This window comes from Coregonus lavaretus (genome assembly GCF_964263955.1).
Source record: "Coregonus lavaretus genome assembly, chromosome: 17".
Classification (NCBI taxonomy): domain Eukaryota; kingdom Metazoa; phylum Chordata; class Actinopteri; order Salmoniformes; family Salmonidae; genus Coregonus; species Coregonus lavaretus.
This window is the reverse complement of record NC_140004.1, coordinates 20,780,723-20,794,850: the sequence shown is the minus strand read 5'-3', so window position 1 is coordinate 20,794,850 and position 14,128 is coordinate 20,780,723. Positions and strand designations below refer to the sequence as shown.

At 38.9% G+C, this 14,128-nt stretch overlaps 2 protein-coding genes across 3 annotated transcripts; one reads left to right on the top strand and one right to left on the bottom strand.

The window, feature by feature from the left end:
- Positions 1-1,261: 1,261 nt before the first annotated feature.
- LOC311144188 (uncharacterized protein) lies at positions 1,262-4,562 on the top strand. Of its 2 annotated transcripts, XM_084180195.1 has the most exons (6): positions 1,262-1,350; positions 1,545-1,983; positions 2,640-2,834; positions 3,145-3,231; positions 3,894-4,147; positions 4,228-4,562. In XM_084180195.1, the coding sequence occupies exons 2-6, from the start codon at positions 1,980-1,982 to the stop codon at positions 4,324-4,326; spliced, it is 639 nt and encodes a 212-aa protein (XP_084036321.1). In that variant the 5' UTR covers positions 1,262-1,350; positions 1,545-1,979; the 3' UTR covers positions 4,327-4,562. The 2 variants fall into 2 exon arrangements, with proteins under 2 accessions (XP_084036321.1, XP_084036320.1); XM_084180194.1 differs by lacking the exons at positions 1,262-1,350; positions 1,545-1,983 and adding an exon at positions 2,112-2,282.
- Positions 4,563-10,234: 5,672 nt separating this feature from the next.
- On the bottom strand, positions 10,235-14,121 carry LOC311145166 (transmembrane protein 127-like). The gene is made up of 3 exons (XM_084181373.1): positions 13,337-14,121; positions 13,060-13,224; positions 10,235-12,910 (listed from the first exon to the last, which is right to left on the bottom strand). The coding sequence occupies exons 1-3, from the start codon at positions 13,578-13,580 to the stop codon at positions 12,600-12,602; spliced, it is 720 nt and encodes a 239-aa protein (XP_084037499.1). The 5' UTR covers positions 13,581-14,121; the 3' UTR covers positions 10,235-12,599.
- Between the last annotated feature and the right edge of the window lie 7 nt (positions 14,122-14,128).

Genomic DNA, 14,128 nt, shown 5'->3' with positions numbered 1-14,128 from the left:
CAGCAATGTTTACATGCAAGTTCACATTATTGATGTGAAAAGCACACTGTGAATGTACTCCATTAAGCTGAGTTCTGCTGGAATAAGTAGTCCCCATTTACTGTTCTACATTTTATGGCCAAAATTGTGTCCTGACATTTGTCATTTAATGACAAAACTGTACATTATAATGGAACTGTTTTACAGTAACCAAGAGAGATATTTCTAATACAATTTCATAAAATAAAAAAAGGAAATAATTTAAGCCAGTATTCTACTTAAGGAGCAGTTGTATCTGTAAATTTGGAGTACATTGGCATTTTTTTATTAAGTTTGATGTTTTGTACAAACTGGATGTTTTTCAATATCTGCTCATTTGGGTGTTGTCATTGTCGATTTTTTTTTGTATTGAATAAATAAATAAAAATCTGAATGTAACAGAATGTGACGTTATGATTTGACATTGAAAAGTCTTGAACAGGGTCCTGAACTATCCAGTTTGCACCCATGTTCATTTTATTGGTCATAGTAAGTGAGATGGAACTCAGAGTGAATCATTCACAGACTTTACACCTTTACTTATTTCACAGACTTTACACGAGGTCAGCATTCAGTGAACTGGGTTCAAAACTATGGAGGACTAAAAGTGCCACAATTAAATAAATAAATACACCATTAAATAATTACTTAAATGTGTCATTAATTAATTAAAATTAGAATTAAATACATAAATGTGTTATTAAATGTGTCATTAATTAATTCAAATACCGATTCATTTTATGTAAAATACATATATAATTATTTCACTATTTACATTTACATTTCATGGTCCTGCGTTGGAGTGCTTCCTGAATTACTTAAAACTGTCAAACTGACCCATCAAAAGTTGGTAGGCGGAACCTAACGCCTGATTGGTTACCCTCTGCATCAAGCCAAGACAAATCAATTCCGGATAATGGATTGATGCAGAGCTACTGAACACATTCCAATACACTGGGTGGCGCTATTCACCTCTACGTTGGTTTAGGGGGGGGAAGCATAAACCTAGCTAGTTCGCTAATCGGCTAAATTGTGTTAGCTGGCTTGAGCATCCCAAGATAGAAGTAGAGGCTGTTTTAGCTGACTGGTGACCATTGAGCTGTTACGTTTTTCTGTGTTGCAGCGGAGGTAGCAAGGCTCTTTGCGCCATATAACATTGGAGCCAGAAGGAATATGACGAGACGACCAGCACAAGTCCAAGTTAGCCGAAGAAGCTACACACACACACTGTCTGTTGTTTGGCTGACCACAATGCGGATAAAATTCCAAGCGTACTGTTTAAAGCTGAACTTCTTACTTCAGGACTTGGAGAGCAAAAAGTAACATTTTCAGGTCAGTGCGAAACTAGGCATTTACCAAAAGTAAAAAAAGTTTGTACTGTCTGTGGCTTGTTGAAATTATTTGCATTTCTTTTTATAGTGACTCAAACTTAATTGGTGTTCATAGTGTCAATAATAGTTATCACAGGCTTATTTGCTTAATTTAAGGTGAGGTGAGTTATGATTTTGTTTTGTTTTTTTCTCCAGGGAATGACCACGATCCCATGGTTATAACAAATAAACTGATGGAAGTGTTTCCGAAGCTCCAACAAGGGGGAGGCTTTGAATTTCTAAAACTTGTAGGATCTACTCGCAGTCGAAATCTTGCGTTGCTTCAGTGTCCCAGCACTGGATACACCCTTGCCTATCTGAAAGATCCATCGACGATGATTGGACAGGCTACAATCTACATACGTCCACTTCAACAGGATCTACCCTTAGATTGTGTACATACATTTACAGAGACTTAGTTTAATACATAATCAAAACAAAGATTACTGGTGACTTTTAATCATTAATTAAAAGCCATTTGTTGTTGTTGTTAGGAGAGCTCACGTCCTGCCTCTGGTCCAGTCATCCCCTGCATCACTTGTCAGAAGGAAGTTCCCTTTTCAGAGATGAAGCTGCACAGATTGAGCTGCAATGGGTATGTACTTCTTAAAGCAATGCAAGGGTAGCATAATTTATTTTCTTTGGGAATATGTCTCTCTTATTGTTGTGCACACAAATAAGCGAGTATGACCATCATTTCAATTGTGTTAACTTCAAGGACACCCATGCAGGAATCAGAAAGAGAACAAGAGGGAGGCCAAAGTGAAGAAAATGATAGTGAGACAGCCCTAGTCAGTGACAGTGTTCCAGTGAGGCCTGAAACATCAGCTGAGAGTGCAGTAGTACCGGCAGTGATTGTCAACGAGGAGTTGGATCGCAAAGAAACAGACAGTGGTTTGTGTCATCACAATAGTGTTGCTATAAGATTGTGTGTAACTGAAAAGTTAATAGAAAGATAACACCTGTAGGATATAATTAGATAAGATAATACAGTTACAGACAATTAATAACATGCAACTGGGTTTTTCTATTTTTCTAATATTTAGTTGTAGTTGTTTAGTAGTGCTGTTTTTATGTCAACTCAGCGTTGTGACAGGTTCTGAAGATGTTGGGTCTCACGTTTTGTCAGTGAAATGAACAGAATTTTCCTCCTGTTCTGTAGAGTGAGAGGATATCTGTATATGCAGGTAACATGCCAACTCACAATATGTCTCTCTGTAATAGATAACTTTATTGTTGTTGTTTGTTTAGAATGGAAGCTTATTAAAGAACCCACTCAAGCTGCCAAAGTTTTCAAAGAGAATCTGCTAAGGGAACATGCAACTGGGAAACCACTTAGAATGAAGATGGATGTAAGGGACTCTGAAGAGGACAGGGAACGGGAGCTTCTCTTATTCTATAAACAGCAGCAAGAATGGGCATGTCCACTTCATTGTACTCTGGTTGGTAAGTAATATAACATTTATAATATAAATACATCAGTACAGTTTATACCACTCAAGTAGCTTATATGGAATTGTTAAATGGGAGAATGGAATGCACAAAATTATATAATTGATAAAAATGTTATATGTATCTATGTGAATATTGTGCACAATATACTCTTGTTATCTGGAATAATCAATATTAAGGATGCTATTCTAGAATTACAGCCAATAGAAGTTTTTCTCCCTTTCTTGTTAAATGTTACCAAATCCAGTTACCTGTATTAGGCCGCCACTTTTTTTCCAGTGTTATTATCAGTATTTTATTTCAGGTGATGTTGCTATCGGAGAGGGAGTGATGCGGTACTTTATGACAACAATCATATCCAAACTCCAGTTTGGATTCAGTCTAGATCTTGGTAAGTATCTTACTAATTTTTTGAAGGTTAATCCATCTATAAATTGCAGAAATGTCTGTCTGTAGCGCATGTCTCTCAGTTAGTCCGATGGATTTCAAACTTGACAGGTGTCTTGCTCTGGTCACGAGTAAGTGCAGTGCCAAGTTTGACGACGTTTGGATAAACGCAAAAGATAGCGTTACATATATAGGTAAAAGAAGCACACATTGGCTTTTGCCGCTCTTGCTGCTTGCCATTCTCACACTGCATGCAACGCTGACTGAGCACCTGTTTGTGTCGTGACTCACTCTACACCGCCTCTCTCTATGCGCGCGCACACACACACACGCGTACACGTACGTTCTGGTGGTTGATGAACGCGGATATGTGCTGTTTAGCGGAGGGCCGGTGGGCAATGTTTTGTGTCAGGTAAGTCTGTAGTAGGGTATACAGGGGAATTGAATTTGAAGTGGTTTGGGGTCCTTCTGTAAGTCATTTTGGAGTAGGCTACAATTTGGTTTAAGTGAATTCTACAAGCAGCAATACCACAGGCCAAGTAATCGCCACTAGTATGATGTAATATATCTATCTATCTATCTATCTATCTATCATACATTTTTATTTAATGTATTTAAGAGGTTAATTGTTGTGACTTTATTCCCTGCTCTCTTGGTACTTTACAGGAGGAATGGGCCGAACACTGCTATTTGAGGGTGAACCTGACCATCTTGTTCCAGCAGCATCAGAGGCACTTATTGAAAGCAACCTCTTCCGGGTTGCAGGAAGGATGTTGGGCCACACCTTTCTGCATGATGGTCCCCATGTCACAGGACTAAGTCCTGCTGTAATTCATGTACTGTTCAATGGGGACCCTGAAATGGCTACTGTTGTTACAGAAGACTGTCCTGATCTGCACATCAGGAGCATCATAGAACTGGTATGTAACCTAAAAGAAACTTTGCCATGTAAAAAATATTGCTTGGGCAGATATAATAACTTGTATGGTCTTAATTCTAGCTTGAACATGAAGATCTTACACCGGAACAGAAGGACACAGTTTCAGATCTTTCCATGTCTTGGGATCTTCCGGAATTGACACAAGTTCAGTGTCTTTGAAAACATTAACACACTGTGCAGTAGTTGACTTTTTTTTCTTCCATTTACTAAAATCAAACTGTTCTGCACCTTCAGTGCTAACAGTACAGCATTCATGTTAGTCATTCTGTGGACCATAATGAGACAGGAAGCTTCAAAGAAACAGCTTTTTTTCCTTTCTTTTAAAAGGAAAGTAAACTTTCAGTTTTTCCTTGCTTGTTCTAACACAACAAATAAAAACATGGGTTGGACATCAGTCTAAGATTCTTGATAACACTTCCACAGTCTCTACATATAGTCTAAGTGCATCAGTAACAGAAACTCCTGGAGCTGGCAAAATTGCAACCTCTTCATCTGAGAGCTCACGGGCCAGCTGAACCTCGGGGACTGACACAGTGCCTCGATGAAGGCAGTGAGGTCCGTTCCAATCGATCCCATATTCTTCAGGAACCTGAATGGATGACAAGCATAATCAGTCTTGTACTTAAAACTAGTTTGACATGTCCTTACACAAGATTGTTATTTTTGGTCACCAAGGCAGTGAGAAATGAAATGTTACTTATTCAGTTTTTTAAAATAATACAGCTTTGCATAGTATGCACTGTAGAAACTACAGCTCACAGGTTGATCTTTAAAAGCTCGGGAGATTTTAAAGAGACAATAATCTATAGTAAATGTTTCATTTAAAGTATCTATATACACATACATACATACATATACATACATATATACATACATACATATATTTATATATATATATATATACATACACACATATATATACACATATACATATATATACACATATACATATATATACACACATATATAGATAGATAGATAGATAGATAGATACCACATGCTCGAACAGAGATGACCTGAGATTTTTTGCCTCCTATGATATTTTGCTTTTCTATGATTATATTATACCCTTTACAGCAGGGGCACATCCGGACAGCTGAGAATATTACTGTCAGATATTGTTCCACCTCTATTAAACAGGAGGCTAAAAATCACAGGACATGTCTATCCTGATGATACAAGTCAGCCGTCCTGAAATGTGTGTTTCTCTTCACATTTCTTCTACACATTCTACATCTCAGAGGCGATGTCTTTCCATAAGCGGGCTTCCTTCACCTTTCAAAGGGGCAGAGCTCCAAATTAAAAATACATTTAAATAATGCCCATATTATTATCTACTCACTTGGAACATGCACACCTCTTGCATTCAGGTGACCACGCATTAGCTTGTAGCCGGTGTTTGGATGACTTCTGTGAATTTCACTTACAATACGGTCTAACTCCTCATCATTCACAGCTGAATAGAGATCTGTCTTTCTGTACAAACAAGAAAAACACAACATCAAGTAATGTTACCTTAAACGTCATATTCTTTCCGAGTGTATGAGAGCAGCAATTCATAAACAGAAAACTCATGAATTTAGTGTAAATACCTTAAACTGTATTGTTGCATGCGCCTCCTGATGGTCCTCTTTGACACACCGAACATCGCTGCAATTTGAACTGCGGGAACTCCACAAAGAAGTTGATGCTCCAGAACTGCACTCGGTATGTCAAACGCCAAACGCCCCGGTCCCTGTGTGTGTTGGGCCTGAAGTGCCCTGGTACCAGAGAAGCGGTGGACAACTTCTTCTAGATTTGCAATCACTCTGTGGTCGATATCTTCGTCGGAAAGTGCGGAAATGACTCCAACAACTTCAATAAGTTCCTCTGCTTTACTAGCTACATGCTCTGGGTCAGCAGGTCCTGCTTCTACATCCTCTGCTAAGTTTAAAATGTCTCTAACCAACTCCCTGGAAAGTTCACGGAGATCCTCCATTGTCTCTATCCGGGTTGGCCTACTCTACTTCAGACCAAAGCAATGGATCAGACTAGATTCGCGTTAGCCCCGCCCACTGACTTTGATGGGTCAGTTTGACAGTTTTAAGTAATTCATGAATCACTGCAATGCAGGATCATGAAATGTAAATGTAAATAGTGAAATAATTATATATGTATTTTACATAAAATGAATCGGTATTTGAATTAATTAATGATACATTTAATTACACATTTATGTATTTAATTCTAATTTTAATTAATTAATGACACATTTAAGTAATTATTTAATGGTGTATTTATTTATTTAATTGTGGCACTTTTAGTCCTCCATACAAAACGGAGTGATGCATAATTTATGATTATAATGCTGCGTCCTACAGCACAACTCTTCTCAGACGGGATTTCAGCACAGCTTGTGCCTTCTGTCTCTCTTCTATTTTGGAGTTTATGCTCTGTTTGATGACCGAAGATCAATCTTTCTCTCATGCCAATTGGCGCTAGGGTTTGAGGCGTTATACGTGTCTACCTCGATTGTAAAATGTAATATTCAACTAACAACTGATAAGGCAATGCCGCAGTAGAGTGATTATTGGAAGACTCGAACTGCTCATGCAACGAGACCCGGAAGTGACGACTGCTAAGGGGAGGAGAGTGGACGATTTTAAGTGGAAATGTCAGTTCAAACTTCTTAGAAAGACTGTTGTGGAGAAGTGGAGGGAGGGAGACTGTAGGGGGCACAATGTGTAGCTACAGCTCAGACTGCTATGGAATGGAATGACTAGCTAGTGTAGTCCAGGGGACGGAATGGAAGATATGAGGTCTGATGTGATCGCGTGCTGCTAAAATTGCTTAATCGTTTTGGTTGGTTAGTTCAGCATTGTAATTAGTTGGTATTGCTAGATAGCTAGCTAACTGTAGTAAGCTAGCTATATGCTAACAGCAGCTAGTTAAACTAACTAGTTAGCTAGATAGATTACATTGAATTCTGCTCCATTGTGGCTACAGTATCTATCTAGCTCTCTCTCACAAACGTTAGCTAGCCAACCAAGCTAAACTCAAGTTTATTGTAAATCATGGAGTTGAGTTAGCTTGGCTAGCTAACTAGCTGTTTTAGATGCTGACCAGATGGGCCACTTCGCTTTTCTAGCTAACCTAGGTAGCTCTATAGCAAACAGTTTACCTGCCGCCGACGAAGATGGCGGCCTCGCGACTAGCTCTTAGGAAACTTTGCAGTATTTTGTTTTTTTATGTATTTTTTTACATTATTAACTCAGCAAGTGTTTTGTATCATTACATACAGCCGGGGGAAACTATTGGACATCAGAGCGGCAGTAACTCACCAGCATTACGACCAGGAATACAACTGACAAAGATAAGACAGCCTATAGGGAGGAGGTCAGAGACCTGGCAGTGTGGTGCCAGGACAACAACCTATCCCTCAACGTGAGCAAGACAAAGGAGATGATCGTGGGCTACAGGAAAAGGAGGGCCGAACATGCCCCCATTCACATCTACAGGGCTGTAGTGGAGCGGGTCGAGAGTTTCAAGTTCCTTGGTGTCCACATCACCAACAAACTATCATGGTCCAAACACACCAAGACAGTTGTTCAGGAGACTGAAAAGATTTGGCATGGGTCCCCAGATCACAGCTGCACCATCGAGAGCATCCTGACCGGTTGCATCACCGCCTGGTATGGCAACTGCACGGCATCGGACCGTAAGGCACTACAGAGGGTGGTGCATACGGCCCAGTACATCACTGGGGCCAAGCTTCCTGCCATCCAGGACCTATATACTAGGTGGTGTCAGAGGAAGGCCCAAAAAATTGTCAAAGACTCCAGTCACCCAGGTCATAGACTGTTCTCTCTGCTACCACAGAGCAAGCAGTACCGGAGCTCCAAGTCTAGGTCCAAAAGGCTCCTCAACAGCTTCTACCCCCAAGCCATAAGACTGCTGAACAATTAATAAAATGGCCACCTGGACTATTTACATTGACCCCCTTTAGTTTAATTAGCTCTTGTTAGCATATAGTTTGCAACAGTTAGCTCATTAGCTAGCTATCTAGCAATACCAGTACCAATGAATTACAATGCTGAAGCAACCAACCAAAACAATTAAGCAATTTTAGCACACGATCACAACATCCGACCTTTTACCTTCCTTTCCGTTACACTAGCTAGTCATTCCACATAACATAAGTTTCCACTCAACATTCCATAGCAGTCTGAGCTGCCCCCTACTGTCTCCCTCCCTCCACTTCTCCGCAACAGTCTTCCAAATAAGTTTGAACTTAAGTTTGCAATGAAATGTCCACTTAATCGTCCACTCTCCTCCCCTTAGCAGTCGGCATTTCCGGTTCTCGTTGCATGAGCAGTTGGAGTCTTCCAATAATCACTCTATTGCGGTATTGCCTTATCAGTTGTTAGTTGAATATAACATTTTACAATTGAAGTATAGACACATAACGCCTCATAGTTCTGTTTCCATCAGGCCTATCATGACATTTTTTATCAGACATGTACTCTACTCGCATAAAAAGGTTGTTGGATGGAAACCTGTTTAATCATTTTAACTGTTTTGCTATTTTTATATAGGTTCTGCCCACTATGCTTCCCGTTTGCTCCCACTGTAAACGATACAGATGAACTATCCTGGATTAGTTATAAATATCTTTGGCATTAGTTTGAACTGAGGGGGCAAATTTTTGGCGTCCTTATGCTTCCAGACGAAACCGTTCGGAAGAGTAAGTGCATATATTATGACGTTTTTGTTCGTTTTTTACTTAATTATAATGAATTCTTATCACTTTACAAGATCCCTGTAACGCCTAAAGATTTTTGCAATTGTTTTAGATGCCATTCCCTCAGGTGTTGCTTTATTATTCAGGAACGTGTCAAGACCTGACCCTCAGAACATACCTATCAGTAGGAAAGATTTGTTATTTTGGTCTATTCAACAACAATATAGCTATTCGAGCCTTGTTTCAGCGGGATGTTGTAATGTCATGCCCTATTGGAAATGTTTTATTGATAATATCTGTTGGGAAAACGTTTGGATGCTGCTACACACATACCTACTTATTAACAAAATGTAGGAAGTTTCGTTTAAAATTATTTATAAATATTATCCTGCCAATCACTATATGAAGAAGTTCAAGAAAAACACAAATTCAAATTGTACCTTTTGTAATGACCACCCAGAAACGGTGTTGCATCTTTTTTGGCATTGTATCCATGTAAGAAATCTGTGACAAGACATCAGTAGATTTATAATTGAACACATTTATGAAGATGTTACACTATTATGGAGAGATGTACTACTTGGATTCTTTACCTACGATATAAATAAATTGAAACAATTTAATGTAATTAATTTCATTCTTTTGGCCAAATTTCAGATTCACAAATGTAAATTTACAAACAAAACACCACATTTTCTTACCTTACAAAAATAAATTGAACTATATTTTATGACAATTAAATACTCTACCAACAAAAAAGCTGTTATAATTATAAATGTGTGTATGTCCCTTAAGGTCCTTGTGCAATGTGATATTGTACCCCTAGCCCAAATGTCCTTTGTATATTCTTTATATATACACTTGTGTTCCACCATATACTTTTTGTATTGATCTGTTTTTAATAATAACATATTTTAAAATAATAATAATAATAATAAAAAGGGGGTTTTCGGCTGTTTGGGCACACATGATTTTTCTCGAGGCAAGCCGAAGTCTATGCCCCTTCGTCGTCATTTTTTCATTGAAAATACTGCGCTACTAAGATCTCCTCGGCGAAAACGTCAGAATTAATTACAGATTTCTTGCGTTATTTTAAATGAATACTGACTATTTTGAGGAAGCGTATTACTGGCTACGGCGTCTCAAAATGGACAAACAGTACTATTGCCGCTTTTTTTCTCGTTTTTCAAGCGAAGGACTTTTAAGAGAGTATGCGAGCACGCTTGTTCGGTTCGCCTAAGCTAGGCGCTAGCCGAACTGAAGCATGCCACCTTTAGTACCCTCGTGGAGCTGGGTAAGAGCCTACATTTGCAGATCTTACATTGAAAGCAATTATCTAAAACAAAATTGGACATTTCTTTTTATTTCGAATATGACCAGCTTTTGTATAAACACTCCACCATACATGTTTACAGACTGATGAAAGTAAAGCAACAATGCAATGAGGGGAAAGGCTAAAATAAAAGAAACAATGGCAAAATAAAAGAAACAATAGAGCAACAAATCACCAGTGGTACAACTACATTATTAACCACGTTAAGCAGTACAGGGCTGAATCTGAACACAAGTTGATAGGTGTGTGTAGGATTCCATCCCAAATGATTACAATCAGATTCTCACAATCTTGAGGATCAAGGGGGAAGAACTCATGCACAGACAACACACTACTGTCACATAACTCAAGCCAAGTAATCACAAAGTACAAATAAAAGTTGTCAATCAGTTGTGTATATTTAAGTGAAATGACTTAATTTATGAAATTACCAATGCATTGTGGATAGATGATTATACAATGAAGTTCTACCCATATTGCCCATTGTTGTAATGAGAAAATAATGTTCCTCTATTTGTCCAACATAGGAACATTTTGAATAACGTGCATTGCAAAATGATGAGACTTCACATTTCTCATGGTTTCCCATCAATTTCTTTCACAGCAATGAGTGCCTCAATCACTAGCCATGTTTATGTAAAACATTTTTTTACTTCCATGACGAACCAATCTTACAGAATATTGAAAACCTATTAATTTCCAAGTTCACAACTGCAAGACTAAATAAAATGCAAAACAGTGCCTTTCATACACATATAAAAAAACATTTACCACACCAGGGACAGGCAGTTAATATATAATGGTCCATTTCAATTGAAAAATAAATGTCCACAATTCAGTGTCTATGTAATCTTGGTGCCTTTTATTGGGTTTAAGTGATAAAATGTAAAATAATATTCACATGGCAGGCAAGTCACCAAGTTTTGGATGTTCAGTGGGCATTTAAAGTTTCAAACCAAGGGCCAAATACTACTGCCACTGTGGAAAATCCAAACTCTGTTCAAAACTTGACCTTTGTCAAGCCATGACTGTCATATACCAAGTTGAGTCCAGCCGAAACAGTTCGGAAGAGTAAGTGCATATATTATGACGCCATTTTGTGACGTTTTTGTTTGTTTTTTACTTAATTATAATGAATTCTTATCACTTTACAAGATCCCTGTAACACCTAAAGATTTTTGCAATTGTTTTAGATGCCATTCCCTCAGGTGTTGCTTTATTATTCAGGAACGTGTCAAGACCTGACCCTCAGAACATACCTATCAGTTGGAAAGATTTGTTATTTTGGTCTATTCAACAACAATATAGCTATACAAGCCTTGTTTCAGCGGGATGTTGTAATGTCATGCCCTATTGGAAATGTTTTATTGATAATATCTGTTGGGAAAACGTTTGGATGCTGCTACACACATACCTACTTATTAACAAAATGTAGGAAGTTTCGTTTAAAATTATTTATAAATATTATCCTGCCAACCACTATATGAAGAAGTTCAAGAAAAACAAATTCAAATTGTACCTTTTGTAATGACCACCCAGAAACGGTGTTGCATATTTTTTGGCATTGTATTCATGTAAGAAATCTGTGACAAGACATCAGTAGATTTATAATTGAACACATTTATGAAGATGTTACACTATTATGGAGAGATGTACTACTTGGATTCTTTACCTACGATATAAATAAATTGAAACAATTTAATGTAATGAATTTCATTATTCTTTTGGCCAAATTTCATAGTCACAAATGTAAATGTACAAACAAAACACAAAATGTTCTTACCTTACAAAAATAAATTGAACTATATTTTAAGACAATGAAATACTCTACCAAGAAAAAAGCTGTTAGAATGATACATCTGTGTATGTCCCTTAAGGTCCTTGTGTAATGGACTTTAACTCCAAACTCTGTTCAAAACTTGACCTTTGTCAAGCCATGACTGTCATATACCAAGTTGAGTCTCAACCCATATCTCGTCATTCAATAACCAGGTGTAGACCCAAACCGCACAGTAGTGCATGAATTAACACACCATATATTACCACTTTCTCTTGCTTTACATGTAAGGATCATGTCCTTAATGCCATTTACATGCAAATTGCTAAAAGCTTCAGTGGTGAAAATAAGATTCAAGTATTGAATCTCTGCCATCGTAAAAGGAAGCTTTCATGCACTCAAGCACCCACAATCAAGAAATAAGTGTGTTCATTAGTGTATGTTGATTATGGAAAGGAGAGTAGGCTATTTGCAGAGAATTTCCATTTGGTACAATTATTGGATCACATATCTGTATATGTATGTATGTTTGTTATGAGGCCAATAGTGGTGCTCATAGAGAAGCATGGATGTAAGAGTAAGAAGCGGCCGGGCTGGCTACATTAAGGCATGTATGCAGGAGGCGGCTGGAACTGGTTGGCAATGTCATAATCAGCAGGATATGTTTCACTGCTCTCCTCCATCTCTGAGAGAAGCTCCAGAGCCTGCTCTTCCTCCTCTGTGGGGTAGTGGCGCAGCAGGTTGGCAGCTGTGGCCAGAATGGAGGCTCCACCAGCACCCGCCACCAGGTAGAAGCTGACGGCAAAAGTGACGTAGATGAGGGATCCGTGGTACTTCTTGTGCTGCTGCTGTAGTGACAAGATGAGCTCTGAGGCCCAGTAGCAGAACCCTATCACTGTGGCACACTGCAGCACTGAAACCATACAAAATAACAGCAGGCAGAGAAAGAAGAAACATTTTATTTTTTAGATTTCCATTGTTTCTACCTTGCCTTGCAATTGTTTTCACACTCAGCTGAAAAGCTGATTCCCTCTCTTGTTCACCACCCAAACCCCTTCATACCTGTGAGAATGTGTGCAAATGCATATCTGCGGGTGATCTTGAGGGCAGGGTGCTTGGGCCCAAAGACATCCAACAGGAAAGCTGTCAGGCTGCACAGGATGCCCAGGAAGCAGAAGGCAGCAATGACCCTTATCAGCAAGATGGTCTGGGAGTTCACGCAGTAATCTTTAGGAGAAGTTCGTGATAGTTAACACAAACCACAGGTCGTATGTGTAAACATGCCAATGTGATTTCACATTCGGTGCTTCGAGACACTATTGACAAAATCATGACTTACCCTCCATGAGTTTTGGGTCAATGTATCCCAGGACATCAGCCACTCCAAGCTCCTGTCTGGGACACGTCCCTCCGTGAACTCGGACCCAAGCTGGTTCGGCCAAGGCCGTACATAGAGCCGTGATGGAGAGTGCTCCGGGGAGGGCAGATGCCAGGCTTCGCTCTGGCTGCTTGGGAAGTGCGGTACCCCCTCTCCTTCGTCGGCTTCCAGGGACAGTGGCACCAGGTGGTGCATACATTGTCATTCAGTTTCCTATTTGTCTTCAACCAGGACTCAGTGCCTGATGTATATCTATGATATGTCACTCAAAGGACGGACAGCTTTCGTTTGACAATGCGCCCTTATAATCAGCTCACCAAAACCGATAGTGACGGTCAACTGGTTACATTATTTGTAAAATTGGTTTCAACTGTTGAGTCCCAATGTGTGATATGATAAATTACTCAAAAATAGACCGATACTTTTCAGTCTAACTAGCTAAGATCTCGATCTAGGCCTGTTAGCAGCAGAAGTTAGCTATCTAACGTTACTTAGTTTGAGCCGTATAACGTTAGCTTGCTAAGTCTAAAATCCTAATTGAATCACTTCAAACAAAACAGTAACGTGAATTGGCATAATAAATAAAATCTGATGATATGATACTCACAATCTGGCCAAGAAATGTATCTAAAACGCCCAAATCAGGATTTATACTAGCTCTTAAGCTAAAAACAAAAGGCATCCAATTCGCTAGCTAGCTTCCTGTAAAATTGTTTCCTTCCTTGTTCTTGTTCTTGTTCTTCTGTGGATTTA